The sequence below is a fragment of the Aulonocara sp. 'chitande type north' Nkhata Bay genome, linkage group LG23 (genome assembly GCF_057382095.1).
Source record: "Aulonocara sp. 'chitande type north' Nkhata Bay isolate Kocher_YH1m ecotype deep benthic linkage group LG23, A_spYH_male_GT1.1, whole genome shotgun sequence".
Classification (NCBI taxonomy): domain Eukaryota; kingdom Metazoa; phylum Chordata; class Actinopteri; order Cichliformes; family Cichlidae; genus Aulonocara; species Aulonocara sp. 'chitande type north' Nkhata Bay.
Window position 1 is genome coordinate 42,543,141 of NC_141365.1, and position 13,411 is coordinate 42,556,551.

Genomic DNA, 13,411 nt, shown 5'->3' on the forward strand with positions numbered 1-13,411 from the left:
TGCTCTGCACTGACCACTTATTAGCAGCTCTCAGCTCAGATTCACCTTTGACACCATTGACTTTGCACTTTAATAATAAATTAATTCACAGATTACAAATTCAAAGACAAACCCGCTTCTCAAAAGGTCAGAACACTGTAAAGTGTAAATAAAATAAAAATGTAATGATAAGTCACGTAACCCCATCTTTTAATTACAGTTGAAAAGAAAATAACACACTGAAATTGAGACATTGTATCATTTTAAGAGCAATATTAGCTCGTTTTGAGTTTGATGTGATCTGAATGGAGCAAATGTTGATCTAAAATCTGTATATGCTGGTTAAGGTGTCTTTCCAGATGTGCAAGCTGCCAGTTCCACAGGCACTCATGTACCTCCATACCACCAGAGACACAAACTTCTGACCTGAGCACTGATAACAAGGCAAATGGTTCCTTTAGTCTTTAGTCCAGAGTACACAGATTTCATTTTTTCCAAAAAGAATTTCAAGTGCTGATTCATCTGACCACAGAACAGTTTTCCACTTTCTTTTAGTCAATTTTAAACAAGCTTTGGTTCAGAGAAGACGGCAGTGTTTCTGGATCATGTTTGTGGCTTCTTTTTTGCATGATACAACCTCAACCTGCGTTTGTGGACGCCACAGTGAACTGTGTTCAAAGACAGTGATAAGGAAGTGTTCCTGAGGCCATACCCAATCATGTTCCTGAGCTGTTGTCAATTAGCCTAATTAGTTGGTATTATAATTAGTTGTTAATTATAATACAATTACAAAACACAAGAAACAATTTAGCTTTGTTTCTTGTGTTTGTTTATTTTTTTATTTAAAAAAATGTTTTAATCGTCATCATGTACATATGCTGATGTTAATGAATGGATTTAGACACAAGCTCATTTCTCCAGAAAGTCAAAGGTCAGAAAGTCCATAAAAGGCTGAAAACACATTGTGAAAAAGAATGAAAAATACAGATTGGAGAGGGACAAACTGTCCAAACCCTAAACCTACCTGGCAACCCTAAAGGTATCGTTTAATTATTATTAAAAGATAATAATTCAACTATCGTGGCTCAAGAGTTGGGAGTTCGCCTTGTAATCGGAAGGTTGCCGGTTCGAGCCCCGGCTCGGACAGTCTTGGTCGTTGTGTCCTTGGGCAAGACACTTCACCCGTTGCCTACTGGTGGTGGTCAGAGGGCCCGGTGGCGCCAGTGTCCGGCAGCCTCGCCTCTGTCAGTGCGCCCCAGGGTGGCTGTGGCTACATTGTAGCTTGCCATCACCAGTGTGTGAATGTGTGTGTGAATGGGTGGATGACAGGTTGTGTAAAGCGCTTTGGGGTCCTTAGGGACTAGAAAAGCGCTATACAAATACAGGCCATTTACCATTTACCATAAAGGATAAGTAAATCATTCACTATTATTAGTGTCTTGGTGGCTGTTTCTTGTCCTGTCTGTGTCTTTAAGTCTCTGCAGGTCCCTGATTGGATAAGCTGACGGCTGCCGATTGGTCCCCTGATCATGTGGTTGCTTTCAAAATCCCTCACCAGCAGTTGTCCCGGGGCAGCCACTGACAGCAGCAGCAGACCTGACCCTGGCTTCCAAAACCTGTGACATTTGTTTGAGATTCTCGTGACTTACCGAGCTTTGTATATAGTGTGTACATTAGTTTTCACTTGTAAATAGCACATTGTAAATAGCACTGAAACAGAAGGGGTGAGCTGCCTTATTATTTTTCCTTGTACTGTTTTTTGATAGCACCTCCTCACCTGACTTAGCTTGTTTTGTTTGTTATTTTGGCCTTTGTTCACCCCGGAGCTTCATTTTCAGTGTAGACAAATAAACCACCGTTCACTAAGAAATTGGTTTTTCTGTGTATGGTTTTGGGGCCCGGGGCGGGGTCACTTCCTTTTTTAACTCTTATGTTACGTTCCTGTACCCCTAGACGGGCGTAACAGAGCCATTAATGCAAACCATTACCAGTGTTGGATTAAAGCACTGTATCAAATGTAAAGGCACTACTTTGAGCCCAGGTCAGGCAGATGTTGATGAAGTTAAATAAATCGTAAAATCAGCATCCTGCATCATATCCGCAGTACTGTGTATCAGCGAACCATAGCTGTCTGACATGGTGACAGTTTTTTTGCTGTTGTTGTCTGGGCACCTGCTGGTAGGGTTGCCAACCGTCCCTTAAAATACGGAATCGTCCCGTATTTCGAAACAAAAGTACACGTCCCGTATTGAGATAATAAGGGACGCACTTTGTCCCGTAATACAGTGAGAATCAAAAGTAGTCTATAAATGTTAATGGAATTAACGCTTTATTTGAAAACATAATTCCCAGCCCCTCTCCTGCTTTGTGACCAATGAGCTGACAGCACACTTATGACAATTCGAGTATGACAATTCAGATTACCGCTCATCTCATTGGTCGAGGAAAGGTCGCTTGCGGAGAAAATACCGGAAGACAACAGATGACCACAACAAGAAGCATGGCCAACAGGGAAACAAACGCCGACACTGCGGTGCAAGTCTCGGACGACAGTACACCTAAAGCTGGGCAGACACTGTGCGATTTTTTCAGTCACGTTATTCAGCTCCTGCTCAAACTGCACGATTGACTCGCAGAGGTTAGAAGTTGGTAGGTCACGATGCAGGGTCTCACACTCTCACCGATGCTCTGATGCGACCTGAGTGCTCACACTGTGCCTCCATAAAATGAAGTTTATAACAGAAATTCTGTCGCTCTCTCTCTCTGTCTTTCACTCACACAGACACACCACCACCATCAACTTTGCTAAATTGCTAATGAAAAACATTGATCAGGCAGCTGTGATTGAGCAGCAGTGTAGATCCAACTATTTTCACGGTTGTTGTGGTCGTGATAATTTTGTGATGCCACATCGAAAAGGCTCGGATGAGCTTTCCAAAGTTCTACAAGTTGTGCCTCCATCGCTTGTGTCCAGATCACACGCTGCACAGCCGTGCTGCTCCATCTTTTACACCAACGTTTACGTGTTTGCGCGTGAGCAGTGTGAGCGCCTGTGGTGAGACCCTCACGAGCGATTGATGATCGGGAGCTGGTCGTGAGGTGTTAATCACTTCTCGTTACCCCACGTATACTACACGACGCACGATGAAGGCCAAAATCGGTCCGATCACTCAAAAATCGGCTCAAAATGGGCCTAAAACCGCACAGTGTAAGCCCAGCATTAGAGCAGCAATGTTTGTTCCCCTCAGAGAAAGGGAAGAATGGGAAAAGGAAAACACCTGGCTGGAAAAAGTTAATATGGGCATGTGCAATGAATATCAGCGCTATGTGGCCAGAAGTGTGATAATATAATTTATTTTGTGTAATAAACAACTGCAAGGATAGATGATTACAACAAATTGATGACTAATACATAAAAGTAATACATAGATGAATAATGATGATGAGTTAAGATGCGTAATCATGGGAACAAGCGGGTTTACAAACAGGAGCAGCTGATTAGCATTAGAAAAGCTGAAATAATACCTCAGCTGAAGCCAATTGTACTAAATGCACTAAATGTGCACTGTTACAAGAATGTTTTTCTTTCTATTGTTTTCTATTATTTTAAGTTAAGCAGGACAGAGTTCTTTTAAAGAAAGATTTACTTATATTCTCAAAAGTTAAGCATGACAGGCTTCTGTTTAAGAAAGAGACCTGTTTTACTGTGTTAATGTTGTCATTTTGAGCTAAAAATAAATGGCTAAATGATCATTTGTTTCACATGTGTTCATATCACAAAGAATAGAATATGCATCTACTTAAATCAACTTCAAGTCAAATGGTTAAAAAAATAATTTCACACACAAAAAAAGAGCTAGAAAATTCACCAAACTGGGAAGGGTGAAGACAACTGGGTCGCCCGGCCCTGGCCACGAGGTGTCCCTTATTTATTTTTCAGGGAGTTGGCAACCCTACCTGCTGGGCAGTGGATATTGTTGCTCTGCTGTATTATTTCTGCCACCTCTGGCACAAATAAACAATAGCTGGCTGCTGGCATACCACTAGCCCCTGTTGGTGAACCCTCCTGAATTACCAGCAGGCTTTTTTCAGCAGTTTTATTTCTAGGCTTTACCACGAGCCGCCAGCTGTTGGCACGCTAATTAAAAAAACTCCCGCCGGGCACCGCAAAGTGGAACTTATCCTGTTTTATTTTGTTTTGTTTTTTTGGGTTGGTTTAAAACAACAAGAAATAAAATCACAGCAGTTCATTGTTTTTCTATGCCTGTGGGTTTATTTGCTCATTTGAATAAGCGACGGGAGGAAAGCAAGAAAAGGCAAGTGAGCTTTTGATCTAGAAGTCCACGACGCGTCTAATGGAGCCTACAGATGGATTAAGAGCTCCCCACTCCGAGTGTCGTCTGTATTCGCCCTTTTCCAGCAGGTACTGGCGCCCCCTGTAGCTCGGATGCTCATAGAAGACCCAGGTGCCGTCCTGGATGTGGGCCGAGTGGATGTCGCGGTAGCGCCAGCGGTCCTGCAGGTTGGGCATGTCTTCGCTAAACTCTATCATCTGGCCACTGAAGTCTGGACGTTCGTAAATGCGGATCCTGTGCCTGGTGGATGGCTTAAAGATTTAAAAATAAGAACATGTTAATAATTGATAGGAATTCCTTTAACTTTAAGCAGCTAAGACCACATTTGTTCATCCTGTAAGGAGGAGAACATTTCTCACAGCGTTGCATTGCTCTCAAAAAAAAATTACAGTGAAGAAAGTATACATAGTATTCTAGTTCTGTGGTTGCTTCCTGAGACTTACATATCTAATGAAGCGACAGGAGCGAATGGTGTCATTGAAGCCATTCCAGCTCTGATAGTTGGGGTACTCCCCTTTAGAGAGGACGTACTGGTAGCCCATATACTGGGGTCTCTCATAGATGACCCAGGCTCCACTCTCCACCCGAACAGAGTTACAGCGGCTGAAGTGGGAACTCAGCTCGGGACAGTCACTGCTGCATTCGAAGTAACGACCCTGGAAGTTCTTGTCCTCGTAAAAAAAGATCTGCAAGCAAGAGTGTGAATTAAAAGCTGTGCAAGTAAAGCAAACCCCAAAACTCTCCATATCTCTATGGACAACACCGCTGATATAACTCTTTTGACAGAGAACTTGAATTATACGTTAGAGATAGTTATAGATAAGTTTGTTGTACTAAGGCAGGGCAAATGTTGGACTTTCACTTTTTTGTGCTGCTCCCTAGTGGCTAAAAATGAAATAATTCAGCTTTAAGGTTTTTGTCAGGGTTACCATCTATTTATTTGTGCAGGAACATTCATGCACTTCAGGTTATATCAGGTTATATCTGACAAAAGCCCCGCCCGCTCGTCACACTAACAAACTAACATTTGACAGGACATCAGCTCAACGCCATTTAGCAAGAAGCAATTCACCCACAGCTTAGCGTGAGGTCATTACGGCATTATCATGTCGCACAGTTGTGGCGCTTACCTTCCCTGTGCGCTCCATAATCGCCTCGTGTTCCTCCTCACCCAATCAGATTAAAGCCACTCATACACACTGCATTGCCGGCAGTCCACTTTTAAATAAAGGCTGATGAACTGCATTGCCAGGGGAATCATTGTCATTCAAATGAGCTCTCCATTAACATCGGCACATTAGCTGATTCTGCAATTGTTTTAGCACATGGCCTTTATATGTGTTGATGCTGAATGCTGTTTAACTCTAGAAAAATAGAAATATTGTTGCTGAAAAATCACTTCTTCATTCATGTCACCTCCCATATCCTCCAAAGAACCAGCCTAATCATTTATGTCCTCTGTAATGGACATTGATTTTTGGTACTAAATACAGGACATCCTGGGCTTTCCATTGATATTCATGTGTTTGGGTGGTTTCTTTTAGCTCCAAAGTTCAGTGGGAAGATTCTTTTTTCCTCGGTTCTCAGGAGGATATAAGATAAGATAAGAAGATAAGAAGAACTTTATTTATCCTGAGGGAAATTCTTTTGTCATACATATGCTCAATGCAGCCAGAGAGACAGAGGAGCAGAGGAATAAGATATACAATATGTACAATAGAATACAAGTATACAGTAATATACAGTAGGATATAGCTGCTATTATCTTAATATTTATGGAAACATTGTTTCAGCATGTATTATTGTGTTTTGTATTTCATGTTACATTACATTACATCACATATACTCTTTTTCTATTTTTCTGTTTTTGTTTTGTTTGCCCAGTCAACTGTAACTTATCCTCTTGTTTATTATTATAGCTGTTCTTATTGTCACATGCACAGCCTTCCCACCTGAACACTATTCACTACTAGAGTTAGATATAAAATATTTATAAATATAAACCATTGACCATTACATCATCTTATAAATATTAAATAATACAATTTTGTGTGTATTCTCCTGTTTTTCTTAATAAATATACTCATTTATATAATTAATAAAAAGCTTAGATATAAAAAAAAACCTAATATATTTCTTTTGTGTAATGCAAGTGCATGCATAACGTGCACGTGAGTTTATATACTGGTGCAAATTTTAACCTAAAGTTCTTGTAGTTATTTTACTATGATTTAAAATGACTTTCACTATTTCACTATTTGTCCAGTTTAAATCAATATTTATTATTTATATATTAAGTTTTAAAGTCTAAAAAAAGCTTTAATTTGATTTTTTTTAAATGTTGTGATTAAATGTAACACAATATGGATAATGAGTGAAAAGGATCATGGGTAATAAATGACAACCAATGTTTAATTTTCTATCATGACTTTATTTTAAGCATGTTTAGTTATTTTCCTTGTTTTTATTTTTTTCAAAGATTTGTCAGTGGCTACTGCTCTTTAACCCGGCGGATGGATCCAACGCTGGGCTGCATGCCCCCCCACTCAGCGTACCTCCTGTATTTGCCCCTCTCAAGCAGGTACTGGCACCCCCTGTAGTTTGGGTGCTCAAAGAAGATCCAGGCTCCTTCGAACACCTTGCAAGAGTGGACATTGTTGCTTTTCCAGTTCTCGGGGAAGGCAGGCAAGTTGTCTGCCATCTCCATCGACTGACCTTCAAAGTTTGGCTTTTCCCAAACTTTCAGCTTCCATGAATTCCCCACCTGGAAGGAACAAATGAAAGAATGGGAATGTCTGCATTGTTGGTTTCTGTATTATATTGTGAATTGATTATACACCATTCACACACATATATAGTCACCTACATTTCGAATAATTCGACAGGACCTGATGGAATCGTTGATACCTAGCCAATACTGGTAGTCTGGATACTCTCCTGGGCTTAGCACGTACTGGTAGCCCATGTAGTTTGGTCTTTCATAGACTACCCAGAATCCTCCCTCCACTCTGATGGAGTTGCAGCGGGGGAAGTAGGTGTGCAGGTCACTGCAATCATTGTCACACTCGTGGGACTGACCCTGGAAGTTTTTGTCCTCGTAAAAGATGATCTGAGAAAACAAGTTTTGATGAAACGTTGCACTCACTGAACTCTAGGAAGTGGCTGTTATGGTAAAACAAACACATTTTGTACTCATTCATCTCAAAATACGGTATAAGCATGAATCATATTGCCACAAACATGTGCCTGTCTTAAACATACAGTACCTTCTCCATTGTCGATATCAACAGGTTTGGTGTGATATAAAACATTAAAGCAGCCACCTCCTATATTCACTTTATACAGAACAAGGACAATAAAACTAAGCACATGGCTTGCTTTCTGTGAACTGGATTATTCAATCACTGATTCAAATATTTATCCAGGCTTATCACATTGTTCTGAAGCAGTGAATCCTGTTTCCCTAAACAATGCAAATGCACAGTGCAAAGCATCCCAAAGCCACTGGATGCAGCAGAGCGTGCTGACAAAAACAAGGGCACTGCAGGACAGTTGGTTTGATATGAAACGTTTTGAGCTGAGTCAGTGACACAGCAGGAAGGCACCAGAGACTCTGCTGGAGATATTTATACACATTTTATAACTAATCCATATTATAACAAGTAAGCAGTAATTTGATCGATCATTTACCCCTAGCGTTCCTTTCCATGGTAAATAAGCTGATTCCATGCACTGTTCATGATGCAGGGAAAAACTCCCATTTGAAACAATGCATGAGGACACAAGTGATGGTCTTCAGCACGACACTGTGGTGAAGGTTAGGTAATGTTTAGGAAACAAGCAGGATTGCATTTAAAAGGAACCAACACAAACAAAAGGTGATCTCCTGTTCCCACCCTGTTATTAATCAGAACCTTAACTCCACACTTAGTCATTTCCACACAAACAAATGTCATTTTGATAAACTTCCTTTCCTTTATTGAATCATCAAGGCAGATTTTTCTTTTAAATGTAACAAGCAGATTGCCACAGCTTATATGAACATTCATGCTCCCCAGAGGGTGAACTCCCACACGATGATCTTCACCTTTAAATCTGCCACCACAAGATCGCTGTTGTTACTGAAGAACGATCCAGATTCTTAAAATAACAATAACAATGTTTTAAGTATTGCCCTTCTAGTAATGATACAATTCATCATTTAAAGGTATCCAACATTAAATCATCAGTACTGAATTACCTTCAGCAGTGAAACTACTGGTTTCTTTGTACTTTGTCATAGTTGCTCGGTTCTCCTGCTTCTTTCCCACCTGAGAGAGATATGATTTCCTGCTTAAACTAAGATCAGGATGCTCAGCCCGTTAATACAAGTGCAGAGTTTTCTTTTATAATATATGTATTTATATACATACACGTACATGACATATATATATGGCATGGCATGGAGTTGTAGTGTTGTATTTACACCAGAGGTCTAACAAAGGAGGAGTCTATTGCAGATTCCTGAACTTTGTGAAACTGCCACACAAAAAGTCTTCACATCTTTAAAATAACGTGATTTAATAGTTCTACTTGGTTTTTATTAATGTATTCATTCTTCCAAATCGAGCTTGAGGCACATTTGATGAAATCCACAAGGACAAAGTCAGTTTGCTTGAGTCATTTATAAGTCATTTATTGATTGTCATGTGCATCACTTTTTCATTATGACTGTTAATCAAAACTCTGTGATCCTGCGGAAAGAGCCGACGCCAGGTGAAGATGCCCCCCAGTCGCCGTGCTGCCGGTACTCGCCCCGCTCCAGGAGGTACTGGTGCCCACGGTAGTTGGGGAGGTCGTAGAATACCCAGGCACCATCTGTCACCACACAGGAGTAGGCCTCGCGCATCTTGTAGGTATCATAAACCGATGGGCAGTCATCAGAGCACTCCACCATCTGCCCACCAAAGTCCGGCCTCTCGTACAGCCTCAGCTTCCACGCACTACCGTAGACCTGCAAACACAAGCAAAGCACAGTGTACTCGGTGCAGATTTACACTGCCAACTTTGGAGCAGCGTTTTCATTTTATGGCTAGTGTTATGAAAAATCCTGGAAATTCCTCCCAAAGATAAAAAATACATGTGCAGGGTTTCACTCTAGGCTATCAGCTCACATGGGCTTACATTTTTATTATGTAATCTCTTCAAAAGCTGGTCTTTGGCTGCTATTGCACTGTCAATTAGACTGGTTTAAAGCACAGACTGATTAAATCAAAACAATGAGCTTAAAGAGGCTAAAATGTTCCATCAAACAGAAAGAAATTACATTTCTTACATACATTAATCTTTTTTTTCTTTAAGAAAAAGCTAAAAGTTGCTGCCAGTTGTGCTTCCTATTGTCTACTTGTTTAGTCTGCTGGCTTAACAGTGAGCACCCAGCCTGGACTGGTGCCCTTGTACAATGCTGTCCTGCAGGGACTGCACAAACACATTTCCAGAAGCAGTCTATGTGAAACCTCTGTTGGATTTTGTGGTTGAAGGAACTTGGGAAAAAAAGGGGGGAACTTACATTTTTGACGGTACGGCAGGATTTGACATTGTCGTTGAAGGCCATCCACTGCTGGTTGTCGGCGTACTCCCCTGGGCTGAGGACGTACTGGAAACCCTTGTAGTTGGGTTTCTCATAGATGACCCACACGCCGCTCTCCACTCGGATGGAGCTGCAGCGGTTGAAGTATGTGTGCAGGTCAGCGCAGTCGCTGCTGCAGTTGTAGCAGCGACCCTGGAATTTCTTCTCCTCAAAAAATGTGATCTGTGGAAAACGTACACTTTTAATAAACCCAAGAGGAGGAAGAGTCTTTAAACGCACACTGATCGCAACAGGTCTTAGCTTACCTTCCCCATTTGGATGCACTGTAGACCTCATTCTTTGCTGCAGCCCCATCAAAGTATTTAACGATAAACAAAATGTGCAGAGTGTGGCAAGTCTTTGATACCCAAATGAGGTAGATTTACATATCAGCAAAATAGCTTGGAGCTGTTTGATTTGCCTTTGTTCTGGCCTGATGATGGCTCTGTATCAAACACATGCTGGAACAGTGAAGGCAGAGGATCAGTGTTAGACTGTGAGGGACAGAAATCATTTAACACTGTTTAATAGTAACTCCCTTTAAAACAAAAAACAAAAAAGTGAAGGTATTATTGAAAATTGAGGTATTACTGCAAAAAACCTATGTGAACATGTAACTAAAATGGCATTTTTAGGCTTTTATTTTCTATTTCTGATCCTACATGAAACAAAAACCCCGCCTCATGTAGTATTTACTGGTTTAAATATATGCAGATAGACTCAAAATGTCTTTTGGACTACTGTTGCAAATATAAAATGCATACATTAAGACCTGTTCTGTGCAATTTAGAGTGTTTACATTATGTGAAACTGTAGAATATTACATCTTTCTGTCTAGTTTCATTAAACAGGATAGACCTTTTATTTAGTGATGATTTGGTTAAGTCCATTAGGAACCTTCAGACTATATATGTAACAGCTTTAAAGTAATTAAACATCAATACATGCAAGAAATTGATCAACTATACTATACTATAATGTACAATCTACTCAATAAATATTTAAGATGGACACAGGGGGGGACTCTGCACTCCACAAGTGGCCTTAGCCAATTTGGCCATGTCACCTCCAAAATACACAATATGAGCACTTGTGCCTCATATTGTTTCTACTTTCTATTTACTCCAAGTGCTTCAGTTTTAAGGCACACACTTAATGGATCACACGGGCATAAAAGAGGGTGACAACCTTTTCAAACAACTGATGTCCTTCATCTTTCTTTTCCTAAACCGTCTAAAAATAAAGAGGTGAATCCTTAAAAGTCCACCGAATGAGTCCTTTTGATTTTATCTCCTTGGATTGTTTTTTATTTTTCTTCTTCTTGGGTTCTCAGTCTTGGTATAAGCTTGGGGGGAAGTTTTGTTCGTTCTTGTTTGGCATTCAGCATGGTTTGCTCATTACAAACCCACTACACTTTCACATCTTTTGATTGTTTCAACACGGTTCTCTGTTCATATCGTCTTTTAATTTATACACAGCACTTTGTGACTTTAATGTCTGTGAATAGTCCTATATAAATAAACTTCACTTACTTATGCTTTACAGTTTCCCTTCTTCCTAAAGTCTTTGAGTTTTAGATACAAATAGAAGTCTTATGAGCTTCTAGTTCTGAAATTTACTGATAAAATAAAACCGAACTCTCTCAGTATTCAGAATTCCTTATTATTTCTGTTTGGGATGTATTTCCTAATAGTAAATCCTCTCTCAAATACAGAACTTTGAAGCATCTGTAAATGCAGTTAATCTTCGAAACTTTCTAACATATTACTTACAACTGAATTTTGACTTATCAGTATTTACATTAGAAAAACCAGGGGTGTGTCTGGATGGGATTTCAGCTTGCTTTATTATTATTCACAGTACATTTGGAGTGTGTCATTTTGAGTTAACAGGAGTCCATAATGCGCCTGATGGAGCTGAACTTTGTGATGTTGCTCCCCATCTCTCTGAGGTTCCTGTACTCTCCTGGCCTGAGGTACAGCATCCTGCCTCTGAAGCCGGGCTGCTCGAACATCAGCCAGTGACCGTCCATCACGTTGCAGGACTGACAGTCAGACATGTGAAAACGATCCATTATGTTGTCGCAGTCGTCGCTCAGCTCGTACATCTGGCCTCCGAAGTTCTCCCTCTCGTAGATCCTCATTCGGAAGGGGCCTCGGTGCTGTGGATGAAGAAGCAGAATGACTGTGGCCTGTAAGTCTATAAAACTTATCTTTAGCTGAGAATGTAAATCTAAAACTACATCTTGGACAACATAAAGTAGCAATATTATTAAAAAAATTAAATATAAAATTAGCATAAATAGAATTTTTAAAACTATATTTTAATGTTTCCCTCCATTCATCTTCTTCCACGTTTATGAAAACTTTTGCTGCTTCATTTTATATCGCCATATCCATGGGATCTGGAGGTTTTGTTCTCTTTCATTTAGGACAGGTGATTACACCAGAGGATGGTTAAAGAAGGCTGGGAGATATGGATGACTTCTAGTGAGCGAATCCTAAATTTAAAATATTATACATGCAGAAAGATAGGACTGAACAGCTAGGCTCAATTTTTATTTCAATATATTTCACAATTAATTACAATTTTTCTCCTGCATGCAGGAGGGCAGCCTTTGTGCTCAGACAAATGTTGACCAGATGGCTGTTTCTTTTTAGCTTTTATTGTCACTGGCCTTCTACATCTACATATTTAAAAGGTCTCTGTCTTGTCCATTCTGTTGTGGCTGGGCCCCGAATGCAGCTCAATGTCATCCACCTACCGTGGGGATTATGCGACTGGATCTTATGCAGTCGCTCATGCTCATTCCCATCAGGCGCTGGTTGTCTGGGTATTCTCCTCTCCTCACCAGCATCTGATGGCCCATGAAGTTGGACTTCTCATAGACCATGAAGAGGCCACTCTCCACCCTGCAGGAGTTACACCTGCTAAGGTAGGACGTCAGCTCTGAGCAGTCACTGCTGGTTTCATAGGAGCGACCCTGGAAGTTCCGGTCTTCATAGAAAATGATCTGCAAAAGAGAAAAACAAGTGAAGTATATATAAATAAGCAACCTGTAAACAGCTATTTTGCATATTTGTTATTATGAACTTGTGAAGTTTAACTTTAAAACTTCCTACTGTTATTGGCTAAGTTTCACTTACCCTCCCCATGGTCATGGTTATCTCAGATACATCTCATCAACATCGACCCTTTTCCCTTTTTATACATTGCACAGCTTGTGCTGAAACCTTTGAGTCATCACTCTATATTGTGGCACAGCAGCACTATAGCGTGGCAGACTGCATGTCCGATTCTGCAAATAGGTATTGTGATAGAAATTTGGGATTTATGCTCCCTTCCAGCAACTTCTACTATTGCATTCATCTCTCTTCTGTAAAAATCTATGTAGTATGAACATCAGATCTGTAGATGAGACTGAATGTTGTGGTAACAATAACAGTATTAAACAAACTCTATTGAGGTA

The 13,411-nt window shown here is 40.3% G+C and overlaps 4 protein-coding genes across 5 annotated transcripts; all 4 read right to left on the minus strand.

Annotated features, from left to right (window-relative positions):
- Window positions 1-4,312: 4,312 nt before the first annotated feature.
- Window positions 4,313-5,482, minus strand: LOC147302508 (gamma-crystallin M2-like). Its single transcript, XM_086282478.1, has 3 exons — window positions 5,465-5,482; window positions 4,778-5,020; window positions 4,313-4,585 (listed from the first exon to the last, which is right to left on the minus strand). The coding sequence occupies exons 1-3, from the start codon at window positions 5,480-5,482 to the stop codon at window positions 4,313-4,315; spliced, it is 534 nt and encodes a 177-aa protein (XP_086138604.1).
- Window positions 5,483-6,825: 1,343 nt separating this feature from the next.
- On the minus strand, window positions 6,826-7,645 carry LOC147302509 (gamma-crystallin S-1-like). Its single transcript, XM_086284581.1, has 3 exons — window positions 7,601-7,645; window positions 7,201-7,443; window positions 6,826-7,098 (listed from the first exon to the last, which is right to left on the minus strand). The coding sequence occupies exons 1-3, from the start codon at window positions 7,643-7,645 to the stop codon at window positions 6,826-6,828; spliced, it is 561 nt and encodes a 186-aa protein (XP_086140707.1).
- Window positions 7,646-9,051: 1,406 nt separating this feature from the next.
- LOC147302510 (gamma-crystallin M2-like) lies at window positions 9,052-10,217 on the minus strand. Of its 2 annotated transcripts, none has more exons than XM_086282476.1 (3): window positions 10,209-10,217; window positions 9,892-10,125; window positions 9,052-9,327 (listed from the first exon to the last, which is right to left on the minus strand). In XM_086282476.1, exons 1-3 carry the CDS (start codon window positions 10,215-10,217, stop codon window positions 9,052-9,054), a joined length of 519 nt encoding a protein of 172 aa, XP_086138602.1. The 2 variants fall into 2 exon arrangements, with proteins under 2 accessions (XP_086138602.1, XP_086138601.1); XM_086282475.1 differs by having other exon boundaries at window positions 9,883-10,125.
- Window positions 10,218-11,807: 1,590 nt separating this feature from the next.
- On the minus strand, window positions 11,808-13,106 carry LOC147302511 (gamma-crystallin M3-like). The gene is made up of 3 exons (XM_086283288.1): window positions 13,089-13,106; window positions 12,707-12,955; window positions 11,808-12,103 (listed from the first exon to the last, which is right to left on the minus strand). The coding sequence occupies exons 1-3, from the start codon at window positions 13,101-13,103 to the stop codon at window positions 11,828-11,830; spliced, it is 540 nt and encodes a 179-aa protein (XP_086139414.1). The 5' UTR covers window positions 13,104-13,106; the 3' UTR covers window positions 11,808-11,827.
- Window positions 13,107-13,411: the final 305 nt, after the last annotated feature.

Excerpts from the sequence above, each read along its gene's own strand:
- LOC147302508 (XM_086282478.1), bottom strand. Across the intron at positions 4,586-4,777 it reads CCTGTCGCTTCATTAGATAT|CCATCCACCAGGCACAGGAT; the intron begins GTAAGTCTCAGG and ends TAAATCTTTAAG.
- LOC147302509 (XM_086284581.1), bottom strand. The coding sequence starts at position 7,645 with ATGTTTTATATCACACCAAACCTGTTGATATCGACAATGGAGAAG. Across the intron at positions 7,444-7,600 it reads TGATATCGACAATGGAGAAG|ATCATCTTTTACGAGGACAA; the intron begins GTACTGTATGTT and ends TTGTTTTCTCAG. Across the intron at positions 7,099-7,200 it reads CCTGTCGAATTATTCGAAAT|GTGGGGAATTCATGGAAGCT; the intron begins GTAGGTGACTAT and ends TGTTCCTTCCAG.
- LOC147302510 (XM_086282475.1), bottom strand. Across the intron at positions 9,328-9,882 it reads CCTGCCGTACCGTCAAAAAT|GTCTACGGTAGTGCGTGGAA; the intron begins GTAAGTTCCCCC and ends TTGTGTTTGCAG.
- LOC147302511 (XM_086283288.1), bottom strand. Across the intron at positions 12,104-12,706 it reads CCAGTCGCATAATCCCCACG|CACCGAGGCCCCTTCCGAAT; the intron begins GTAGGTGGATGA and ends CTTCATCCACAG.